This window comes from Dendropsophus ebraccatus, chromosome 6 (genome assembly GCF_027789765.1).
Source record: "Dendropsophus ebraccatus isolate aDenEbr1 chromosome 6, aDenEbr1.pat, whole genome shotgun sequence".
NCBI lineage: Eukaryota > Metazoa > Chordata > Amphibia > Anura > Hylidae > Dendropsophus > Dendropsophus ebraccatus.
The window spans coordinates 20,734,863-20,747,186 of NC_091459.1; the positions used below are offsets into that span (position 1 = coordinate 20,734,863).

General features: G+C 40.9%; 1 protein-coding gene across 6 annotated transcripts in view; it reads left to right on the forward strand.

Moving 5' to 3' along the window:
* The window catches only part of KCNQ5 (potassium voltage-gated channel subfamily Q member 5), a 436,454-nt gene that overhangs the window by 284,156 nt on the left and 139,974 nt on the right, over positions 1-12,324 (forward strand). For all 6 annotated transcript variants that reach the window (XM_069974630.1, XM_069974632.1, XM_069974631.1 and 3 more), the window contains exon 2: positions 5,774-5,864. In XM_069974630.1, coding sequence (XP_069830731.1) covers positions 5,774-5,864 — 91 coding nt within the window. The remainder of the gene's footprint in view (positions 1-5,773; positions 5,865-12,324) is intronic.

A 12,324-nucleotide genomic window follows, 5' to 3' on the forward strand; every position in this document is an offset into this window, starting at 1 on the left:
TTTGAAATATAAAACAAACAAAAAAAATTATATGAAATGTAACAAAATGCTCAATTTCAAATGACCTTAATTATGAGCTTTCTACAATCAGTCAGCCAGTCACTTATTGCCTATACAAGGTGATGTCAGGTAAAAATCCTAAAATCCCTCTTTTTTTATATCTTTAGATAAAATGTATATATATATATATATATATATATATATATATATATATTAAAATAAATTTGCATTATTACAATCAGCATAATTATTAGCCATTTCTTTTAAAAAATATTGTATAATTTATTTAATTTCAGTTTACTGAGCTTTTATTCTTTGATATAATTGCTGCAAACCTGTTCTGCACATTTTGTCCATAAAATGTTTTCTTTCAAATCAACTGGTGTCAAAAAGTGCCAGATTTGTAATTTTAAAAATCTCATATTCCAGTACTTATCAGTTGCTGTATGTCCAGCAGGGAGTGGTGTATTCTTTCCAGTTTGACACAGTGCCACCTCTGTCCATGTCAGGAACCGTTCAGATCAGTAGCAAATCCCCATAGAAAACCTCTTCTGCTCTGGACAGTTCCTGACATGGACAGAAGTGGCAGCAGAGAGCACTGTGTCAGACTGGAAAGAATACATCACTTCTTGCAGGACTTACAGCAGCTGATAAGTACTGGAAGACTTTTAATAGAAGTACATTTCAGATCTCTGGCATTTTCTGGCACCAGTGTGTGTGTGTGTGTGTGTGTGTGTGTGTGTGTGTATGTATATATATATATATATATATATATATATATATATATATATATATATATATATATATTTTTTTTTTTTTTTTTTTTTTTTTTTTTTTTTTTTTTGGGGGGGGGACTACCTTTTTAAGGGGGCATATTTTCCTCTCTATAGTCACCTTCCTACTGTATTTCCTCCTTATTTTTACATATAACCACTACTTTAAATGCTTGTGCTCTTTCCTTTTACCATTATATAGCATCAGGAATGCATTACAATGACAATGAACAGCACAAACAATGAACAATGAGTCATAAGGCAAAGACGTACAGACACTAATGTATTGCATTAAAATGTTTAAGTGGTCTGAATCCATTCCAGTGTTTATATCCCTGTACTTTATCAGCTAGGGAGGAATAAAGCCACACAACTTACTTAGAAAGTGAGAAATGGGAAGAATGTGTAATGTTGAGTAAAATGGACTTGGAAGGTGGCAAATAAGGTGGCAGGAAATATCTGAATTTCTCATTGTCAGTGTCGGTACTTTTAATAAAAAGCTGCATTTATATACAACATAATACACATTATTCTTACCTCACCACGCTCCATCAGGGTCCCCCTGTGGTGTCTCCAGATCGCCCGCACACCAATGCCACTTCAGAGACAAACTCGTCTCTGCAGTGACAGCCTGCTCAGCCAATCACTGACTGAGATGGGGCAACACTATGGCCAGTGATTGGCTGAGCAGGCTGTCACTGCCGTGATGAGTTTATCCCAGAAGTTGGGGCAGCAGCAGTTGGGGGTGGGGATTGGGAGATGCTGCAGGAAGACAGCGGGAGAACCTGGTGCGGTACAAAAAAGATGTTCATTATGTTGTATATAACTGCAGCATTTTATTAAAAGTTTTCAGTGCCACAGTACCCCTTTAAAAATGTCATGTGGGTGGAAATTTTCTCCCTTGCTCTTGGGCTATGTTCACACAACGTCAAAAATATTGAAAAGGCGTCCGATTTTCATATTTAAAAAAACCTCCGTTTTTGCCGAGCTTTAACTGACTGCATTGGCAATGCATTGGAGTCAATGGGAAGACAGACATCCAATGCACACAATGCATTGAAAAACAGACGTTTTTGCCGCGGACGTCAAAATAATGAACATTATTTTCGGACGTCTTTTGCAAACAGCGGACGTTTTTTATTTGTAGTTCACACAGAGTTTTCATTTTGTCACCGTTCTGTCTCCGTTTTTGCTATTAAATTCAATGGACTTTTCAATTAAGCCGCAGCCAAAGGTCAATTAGTAAACAAACTAGAATAATGTACAAACACCCGTCAGTGCACTAAGGGGAGCAACTAAATAACGTCCGTTATTTTAGACTCAAAATGACGGACGTAATTTTAAACGGAGCTGAAAAAACGTTGTGTGAACATAGCCTTAAAGTTATGTAATTTACTAGTAAAATACTGGAGCATATTCTATTGTTGTAATTAGCAATGAGCGAATAGTATTCGATCGAATAGTACAATATTCTCACTATTCGATTGCGTTACAATATTTAAACGATAACACGGTAAAAATTCGATTCGCCCTCCCACCCCTCCCCCCAGGGACAGGCACTAGGAATAGGCAGGATTTAAAAAAAAAAACTCTAACTGTGATTGGCTGGCTAAACTACGTCACCTCCTGAGTATACGAACAGGGGATTTCAGATTCGTGTCACTTTCTGGTTGGAGCTAGAGAGGGAGAGACTGTATACCAGGGAGAGAAAGCTTATAGGTGAAGTTAGGTAGGGAGGGACCCCCAAAAGCCCTTGTTAGGGCTAAAAGTATAAAAGTCACATATTTAGAAGCTGTTGTGAGACAGGCAGTGTGTTCAGACATCTATTGATAGTGTATACGGCTGTATACTGTGATTGCAGGATAATACCTGTTATCTTGCTACTACTGATTTGTAGTTATCGTTTATTTTCGTTATTACGTATTTTACACTGCACCTGACCTGATATGTACGCAAGTGCTTACTGCTAGACCGAAACATATGCTTCTACTTTACATTCGTAATTTGTTTGTGAATGTTTAGTGAACGCGAACACGAACCAATCACGAACATTTTTTTTTTTTGTTCATGTTTGGGATCCGAACCGAAAATTGGGATGTTCTCTCATGACTAGTGTTAGATGCAGCCAGGCATGCTTCCCCTGCTGTCCCCTGTCATTGGGCACTTGGTGACCTCCTAGTGGTCGAATCTTGATTTCCAGGTCCCTAAAATTTTTCTCCCATAGACTATAATGGGATTCGATATTCATTCAAATATGTGAATATCGGGAGCTATTGTAATCGAATTTCGAATTATCGAATATTTCACTATTCACTCATCTCTAGTTGTAATCTTTTTCTATCTTCTATTCTGCAATTTTTTTTTTTCATTTTGCTTCTTTGCTAAGGAGTCTAATTTGTGTGACTCTTCTAATGAGGATTGGTGTGTATTTTGTTCCAGTATCTTGTGCCTGATTTATTAAAGGGGTTATCCAGCGCTACATAAACATGGACACTTTTCCCCCTACTGTTGTCTCCAGTTCAGGTGTGGTTTGCAATTAAGCTCCATTTACTTCAATGGAACTGAGTTTTAAAACCCCACCCAACCTGGAGACAACAGTAGGGGGAAAGTGGCCATGATTTTGTAGCGCTGGATAACCCCTTTAACATGTAGCACTGCCATGGTGAATGCATCTAGGTAAAAAGTTGCAGAAAAAGCCACAAAAATTGTGCAAGCATTTTCACCTGGTACTGACCAGACGTAGGCCTGCACCTGTTTGTGCAACGTTTTAAAAAGTCACAAATGATAAATTGGGCGCTAATCCCAGATTATGCAAACTTTTTGGTGAATACTCAAAACAGGCTGATTAAAAAAAAAGTTGCATCCAAAAAAATATTTGCCTATCAAATACTGGTTCAAAAATAAAATTCAAAAAAATAGGCACAAAACCCTTAATAAATCCCCCCCCCCCCCCCCTATATGCTTTACGGCAACCCCCATGGAAATAAGTACAATAGAATGACCTAGACCCTTTTCGCCACAATGGTGGTATTTTATGGGCATTCTCTGTAACCTGTGCAGAGATCATTCTACAGGAAGGGGAGGCTGAGCGCTGACCATCATTAATTTGAATGTTATCTATTAGTGTCCCCTTTAACTGTCTGTGATTATAGAAAGTGCGCTTTTGAAAGTGATCTGTACAGAACAGGAAGTCTCTGTTTTTTTTTATCAGGCCTAGTGGTGAAAATAAGAATGTCACGGTGTGTGTATTTTATAACATAGCTAGTAAAATGGAAAATTTTGGGGGGAAAAAATCAGCAAAAATTCTTACCAAACATGCTTAATGTTAAAACCTGATAGAAACAGTAGGTTATTTTCTAATGACACATTCCCTTTAAAAAAAATATTTTTCTGCCTTGTTTTCTCACAGCTATATGCACTTATATTAAAGGGGTTGTTCACCCAATTTTTTTTCTTTCAAATCAACTGGTGCTAGAAAGTGCCAGAGATTTGTAATTTACTTCTATTCAAAAATCTCAAGTCTCTGTGTACTTATCAGCTGCTGTATGTCCTGCAGGAAGTGATATTTTTTCCAGTCTTGTTTTCCATTGGGATTTGCTACTGCTCTGGGCAGTTCCTGACATGGACAGAGGTGGCAGCAGAGAGCACTGTGTCAGACTGGAGAGAATACACCACTTCCTGCTGGACATAGACACCACTTCCTGCAGGATATACGGCAGCTGATAAGTACTGGAAGACTTGAGTTTTTTTAATAGAAGTAAAATACAAATCTCTGGCACTTTTTGGTACCAGTTCATTTGAAAGAAAACATTTTTTGGTGAACAACCCCTTTAAGGTCTGTCAGGGTTTTGTACTGGATAGAAGAGCGTAGCATGGTAATACAGCACTTTCAGTCATAAAATCTTCATATTTATTGTAAGAGTATAATAAGTGGTATACACCATGGAACATCAGTAGAAAAATCTTTCCACGAAAAGAAAAAAAAGAACTATCGGCACGTTTTGGATGTAGCAATGTGGGATGTAGATTATGACTAAGAATTGATATATAGATTAAATCCATCGTTCTTCTGTTCCATTTCATAGAATAATTTTTCTACTCTGATGTTTCGTGGTATGTATCACTTTTTATATGTTTTTATATGATTGTTCAATTTTATTTTATTTTTAAAGACAGAGCTGCAGATGTTAAAAATAACAAAAAGCGCTATGCATTTTCAGGGTATTTCAGGGTAGCATACAATAGTGACAGAGAAGCTGAACAGAATGATGTATCACTTACATTGTTCTGTGCAGCTGATTCAGAGATCTCCTCCTAAATAACATGGACAATAAGTAGTCCTCTCCATTATGTGCATGAGCTCAGAAGTCCTGGATATTCATGGGAAGCAGAAAACTCCACCCACCAGCTTCTGACTGGCACTTATCTATCCATGCTGTGTATAGGCAGTCAGCTGTCAATTAGCAGATAGAGGTCAGGGGGTGTGTGGCAAGAATCATATTCTCCTGCATATTAGGAGAACGGCCAAACAGAATTATGTAAGTAATACACCGATCTGTTCAGAATTTCTGTCACTAATTTATGTTGCTCTCATTTAAGACAGCATAAACCTAGTGACAGATTCCCTTAAAATTATTATTTCAGACTTAGTGGCTAGGGAAATATTGCTAATTTTTGGTGGCCAACACTGCAGTAGTTTCCTGTTTCTACTGACTAGCTCCACTTTGTTTTTTTTTCATACAAAACATCTGAAATATTGTTTAGCTGTCCATCATTTCTTTCTCAAGTAAAACTAGTTATGCTGCATTTCTAATTCAGTCTACTGTCGAAAAAGGTGGGATGACTTGGAACCTGGTGAAATCTAGTGACACCCCTGTGCATTTGTATTACTGAATGAGTACACTGTGTGCTAATATACAATCATTTACATTTGTGTTACTTAATCTAAAATGAATTCTTACACAAAGAGCTAAAGAAATGTTTATTTCTATCTTTTCCAGCTTTCTTCTTGTCTTCAGCTGCTTAATTTTGTCAGTGTTTTCCACCATCCCTGAACATCAAGAGCAAGCTTCATATTGCCTCTTTGTCCTGGTAGGTGACAATGAATGTTTTCCACGATGGCAAATTTTTCAGTGTCTACACCAGAAATTGCTAAATATTAGGGTAAGACCTCTTTCTTAGGCTGCATTCACACATTCTGGGAAGTTGTCCGTGCTCACGCATCAGTGTACGGACAATTTTACAGCCCATTGCTTTCTATTGGGCTATTCAGACGTGCCGTGATTTCACGGATCCGTGATCCGTTCCGCTTAAAGATAGAACATGTCATTACTCGGAACGGAAGCACGGAACGGATTCCCCATAGAAATCAATGAGATCCGTGTTTTTCGCCGATGTACACGGATGTGATGTAATCAATGTAATTTAAAATGCTGTAAAACAGATCAGTGAAAAAAACGGACACGGATGCAAAACAGATGAAAAACGGACTGTTTTGCTCAGATCACGGAGGTAGCTGCCGGACCACAATCACGGACCGGGAAAATCACTGAACGTGTGAATGCAGCCTTAGGAATACATAAACATATGTATAAAGAACAGTTTCTAATATTATAATGTATCGTCGGTCCAGAGATTCCATGTGGTTCCAGGATTCGGTTGGACTAGAAAACCTAAATTCTATGGAGTAACAAATGATTCTATAGTAGACACGTGTCAAAGCAAAGGTTGAAAACTCTTCAGATTTTTGTAGGATTCTCCCATTAAAGGGATAGTTTACTGAAAAAAAAATTCTTTCAAATCAACTGGTGGGAGAAAGAGCCAGATTTTTAAATTAAAATAAAATTTCTATTAAAAAAACTCCAGGCTTCCCATACTTATGAGCTGATGAATATCCAGCAGGAAGTGGTGTATTCTTTCCAGTTTGACACTTTGCTCTCTGCTGCCACCTCTGTCCATGTCAGGAACTGTCCAGAGCAGTAGCAAATCCCCATGGAAAAGCTCTTCTGCTCTCCAGACTGGATAGAATACCACTTCCTGCAGGACATACAGCAGCTGATAAGTACTGGAAGGCTTGAAATTTTTTAATAGAAGTAAATTACAAATCTCTGCCACTTTCTGCCACCAGTTGACTTAAAAGAAAGCCTTTTTTTATGAACTACCCCTTTAAAAAGAAAAAAAAAACATTAGTATTAGTGAGGGATGAAAAAGGAAGCTAAATTCCCAAAAGTACACCTTACATATATTCATTGTCCTCTAAATGGTAATAATCACTTACTGACTTTAGTTATGTGAAACCATAAGCATCAGTGGATAAACCCAGCTCCATTGTAATATTACACACAGGTCCACAGTGGTTGTGATTACCTTACCTGCGTCTCACCTCTGTCCTGAGAATTCTCCAGTAAATGTCAGATTTATCAATTGTCTGGCAGAGTCTCTGCCCTTCCCCTCACTGGAGTGCAGTTGTGGAAGAATTATGTGTCTGTATTGAAGTTACCAATAATAAGTCAGATGGAAACCGTACCCACTTCAGCCAATAAAAAACACAAATCAAACTAGGTACAAAACAAGGGAAAGGTGCAAGAAAGTACAAATGCACAAGAAACTAGACTAAGGCTACGCATGGAGGTTCAAACTTTCATTATAGAGGTGAAAATAAGACCATATTTTGAAAATTGCAAAACATGTCAAAAATATAACAATAGATAAACCCCAATAGATACTTTGGGGGAAATAAGTATTTGATACACTGCCAATTTTTGCAAATTTTCCCACCTACAAAGTATGGAGAGGTGTGTAATTTTTTTTTTGTAGGTACACTTCAACTGGGAGGGACAAAATCTATAAAAAAAAAAAAATCAGAAAACCAAATTTTTAATTTTCATTTAGGTTTTGAGGTCTGCCTCTGGGCAACAGTAAAGTGTCACTGTTGGAGAGGGGAGGGGGAGGAGTATGGAGGGAGATTAGTCGGCAGCAGAGAGCAGAGAACAAATGATTACACAGTGGGAGCTGCATGAAAGCCGGTATTCAGAGGTCAATGCTCACTTTTGGTGCCTCATCTCCCTCCACCCCTCCCCTCTCCATAGAAAACGATGAAGACATGCATTTTTCGGCTAATAAACCCAATTACAAAGTTTCTTAAAATTGCCTATACTATTGATTACTGCAAAAAAAAAAAAAATTAAGCGACAGTGACACTTTAAGTTTCAGCTTCCTCCAAAGATTTGCTTCTTACGGAGCCCCTTAGGTGCCCTGGCTGTGTGTTTGAGTTCATGGTCATGCTGGAAAACCGAGCCACGACCCATCTTCAGTGCTCTTACTGAGAGATGCAAATTAATTATTTAAAAATCATACAATGTGATTTTCTGGAATTAGTTTTATATATATATATTGTCTCTCACAGTTAAAGTGTTCCTAAATCCCTAATCTCACCATTCTTTCTAGGTAGGAAAACTTGGCAAAATGAGCAGTGTATCAAATACTTCATAGTATTTCCACTATAGATGAGCCTCAATATAATTTGGTATTTGAGTTTTTTAGGAATTGCAGGTAAAAACCTGTTAAAAATAAAGCACTGATAAATTCAGTTTCAAATAATTTAATGTGCAAAAAGGCAAAGTATGTTTCATCTTAGGGTCCTATCACATCAACAGATTTTTGTAAGCCAAAACCAGGAGTGGATTTGAAAAGAGGAGAAATCTCAGTCTTTCCTTTATCTGTTCTCTGTTTATTGTCCATTTCTGGGTTTGGCTCAAAAAAAATCTGTCAGATAATCTGTTGGTGTAATAGGGCTCTTACTCTATGAAGAAAAATAAGATCACTTTTGTTGATGAGTTTCACTTTACACCATGTTTGATAAATCTCCTCCAATGTTTACTTTTTCAAAACTGTGTTTTGTTGGTAATAATTTTTGTTGCGGTTTTGGTTAATTTTTCTCCTTAATTTCTCTAGGGAAAACTATAGCATTAAAAAAAATACATACATCTGTATATGTAAGGGGGTATTCCCATATAAGCTTGTTATCCCCCATCTCCCACTGATACCAAGTACACAATCAATTGGCAATGAATGAAGGCCTCAGGACACCTTCACAGCCTCCATGGCCTATGCTCCATCCTTTATGGGACCATAGATTGCTTCAGAGCACTGCTGTTCTATGGCTTCATGGCCGCTGAGTAGTAAAGTATACAGTGCTCCCTATGAGCCATTAAACAGATGCTCAAAAGTCTCAGTGGGGACTAAAGGGAATAAAAAGTGTTAAAAAAAAAATTATTATAAATAAAAAATTCTCCCTAATAAAAACGTAAGTCACCCCCCTTATACCCTTTTTCTAATAAAATTAAAAAAAAGTAAAAAGAAATTTTATATATATATATATATATATATATATATATATATATATATATATACACAGTGGTAGCTTGGTTTAAGAGTAACTTGGTTTAAGAGCTCACAGTTTTTCAAAATTGTGACTTGGTTTAAGAGCATTGCTTTGGTTTAAGAGCTCCCTGTACTGGGTGGGAGGGGGAGTGGGGGAGGGGCATGGTCTGCATAGCAGGGTCTACAGCCCTGTACTCTGACCCAGGAAGTCTTCCTCACCTTCCAAATCATAGCAGATCCACTTCAGGCTGGGGCTTGCATCAGGGGACAGGACTGTGGAGGTAATCTCTTCATAGCTGTAACCCCTCTCTCCCCGGACAGAGAGTGCTGCATGTATGTGCCCACATATACCCTGCTCATTCCTTCATACTCCCTGCAGTCTCTGTCCACCCTTGTGTTTCCCATCCTCTCCATTACTGTACAGTAACTTATAATATCACAGATTCTGCTGTTTCTGAATGTTTGTTTCAACTGTTTTACATGTTATCCAGAATAAAAAATCATTATTTTGGGGTGTGGAACCAATTGTCTGCATTTCTATGATTTCTTATGGGAAAATTTGCTTTGGGTTAAGAGTGGATTTGGATTACAAGCACGGTCCCAGAACCAATTATGCTCGTAATCCAAGGCACCACTGTATATATATATATATATATATTATAAATATAGGGGGAGATTTATGAAAGGGTGTAAATATACACCTGGTGTAAACTGCCCAAAAGCAACCAGTCACAGCTCAGCTTTCAGTGCTGGTAATATATAAGAGGAGCTGTGATTGGTTGCTGTGGGCAGTTTACACCAGGTGTATACAGGGGCGTAGCTAATGTCTCCTGGGCCCTGGTGCGAGAGGCCAACTTGGGCCCCCCCCCCCTCCTTTCACGACCAAGTGGTGGTGCCTTGGATTATGAGCATAATTCGTTCCAGGACCGTGCTTGTAATCCAAATCCACTCTTAAACCAAAGCAAATTTTCCTATAAGAAATCATGTAAATGCAGACAATTGGTTCCGCACCCCAAATATATTTATTATTCTGTACTGTACAGTAATGGAGAGGATGGGAAACACAAGGGCTGACAGAGACTGCAGGGAGCAGGAAGGAATGAGCAGGACAGATGTGGGCACATACATGCAGCATCTCTGTCCGGGGAGAGAGGGGTTACAGCTATGGAGAGATTACCCCCCCCACAGTCCTGTCCCCTGATGTAAGCCCCAGCCTGAAGGGGATCTGCTATGATTTGGAAGGTGTTTAGAGTACAGTGCTGTAGACCCCGCTATGCAGGCCATGCCCCTTCTCCACTCGCGCTCCCACCCGATACAGGAAGTTCTTAAACCAAAGCAATGTTCTTAAACCAAGTCACAATTTTGAAAAACTGTGAGCTCTTAAACCAAAACGCTCTTAAACGAAGTTACTCTTAAACCAAGGTACCACTGTATGTATATATATATATATATATATATATATATATATACACACACACACACACACACACACACACACACACACACCAAGACAGATATTACCTATACTGTTACCGACCAAATCCTGTATACTGAGACCAATATTACCAGTAATACCAGTATATAGGGAGGAAACATTACCGCCACACCACAACCACTACCATCACCACCATATTGTTACTGACCAAATCCAGTATACTAAATCACCTCATCCAGTCATATAGATGTGGCCCCAGCTCTACACAGGCTCTATACACCATATACATTACAGTGCAGTTATATCAGGTGACTCACAGGAGACGTCTTTTCTGATCGGAGTTCTTTCCTTTTCATCATCTTCTCCATCCGTCCTGGGCCGTTATGAGAACTTCTCCGAGCCACGAATCCACAGAATCTGCCAGACAGACATTATTAGGCTCCACACTCTGACACCATCTCCATCTCTCTACACACTGCACATCTGTACTGTCCCCTTTACACCCTCATTTAGTGGGTAGCCCTGACTCTATGTGACCTCCTAATAATATATGCCCCCCTCTGTGTATTCCCTCTCCCCCTATGTTGCCCCCCTCCCTTATAGATGGCCCCCTCTACCCCCTCCCTTATAGATGGCCCCCTATACCCCCTCCCTTATAGATGGCCCCCTCTCTCCTCACCCTCCCTTATGGATGGTCCCCTCTCCCCCCACCCTCCCTTATAGATGGCCCCCTCTCCCCCCACCCTCCCTTATTGATGGTCCCCTTCCCCCCCCCCCTCCCTTATAGATGGTCCCCTTCCCCCCCCCCCTCCCTTATAGATGGTCCCCTTCCCCCCCCCCCTCCCTTATAGATGGTCCCCTTCCCCCCCCTCCCTTATAGATGGTCCCCTTCCCCCCCCCTCCCTTATAGATGGTCCCCTTCCCCCCCTCCCTTATAGATGGTCCCCTTCCCCCCCTCCCTTATAGATGGTCCCCTTTCCCCCCCTTTATAGATGGTCCCCTTCCTCCCTCCCTTATAGATGGTCCCCTTCCCCCCCTCCCTTATAGATGGTCCCTTTCCCCCCCTTTATAGATGGTCCCCTTCCTCCCTCCCTTATAGATGGTCCCCTTCCCCCCCCCACCCTCATAGATGCCCCCCTCTTTCCCCCCACCCTCATAGATGGCCCCTCTTTCCCCCCACCCTCATAGATGGCCCCTCCTTCCCCCCACCCTCATAGATGGCCCCCTCCTTCCCCCCACCCTCATAGATGGCCCCCTCCTTCCCCCCACCCTCATAGATGGCCCCCCTCTTTCCCCCCACCCTCATAAATGGCCCCCTCTTCCCCCCACCCTCATAGATGCCCCCCTCCTTCTCCCCCACCCTCATAGATGCCCCCCTCCTTCCCCCCCACCCTCATAGATGCCCCCCTCCTTCCCCCCCACCCTCATAGATGGCCCCCTCTTTCCCCCCACCCTCATAGATGGCCCCCTCTTTCCCCCCACCCTCATAGATGGCCCCCTCCTTTCCCCCCACCCTCATAGATGCCCCCCTCCTTCCCCCCCACCCTCATAGATGCCCCCCTCCTTCCCCCCCACCCTCATAGATGCCCCCCTCCTTTCCCCCCACCCTCATAGATGGCCCCCTCTTTCCCCCCACCCTCATAGATGGCCCCCTCTTTCCCCCCACCCTCATAGATGGCCCCCTCTTTCCCCCCACCCTCATAGATGGCCCCCTCCTTTCCCCCCACCCTCATA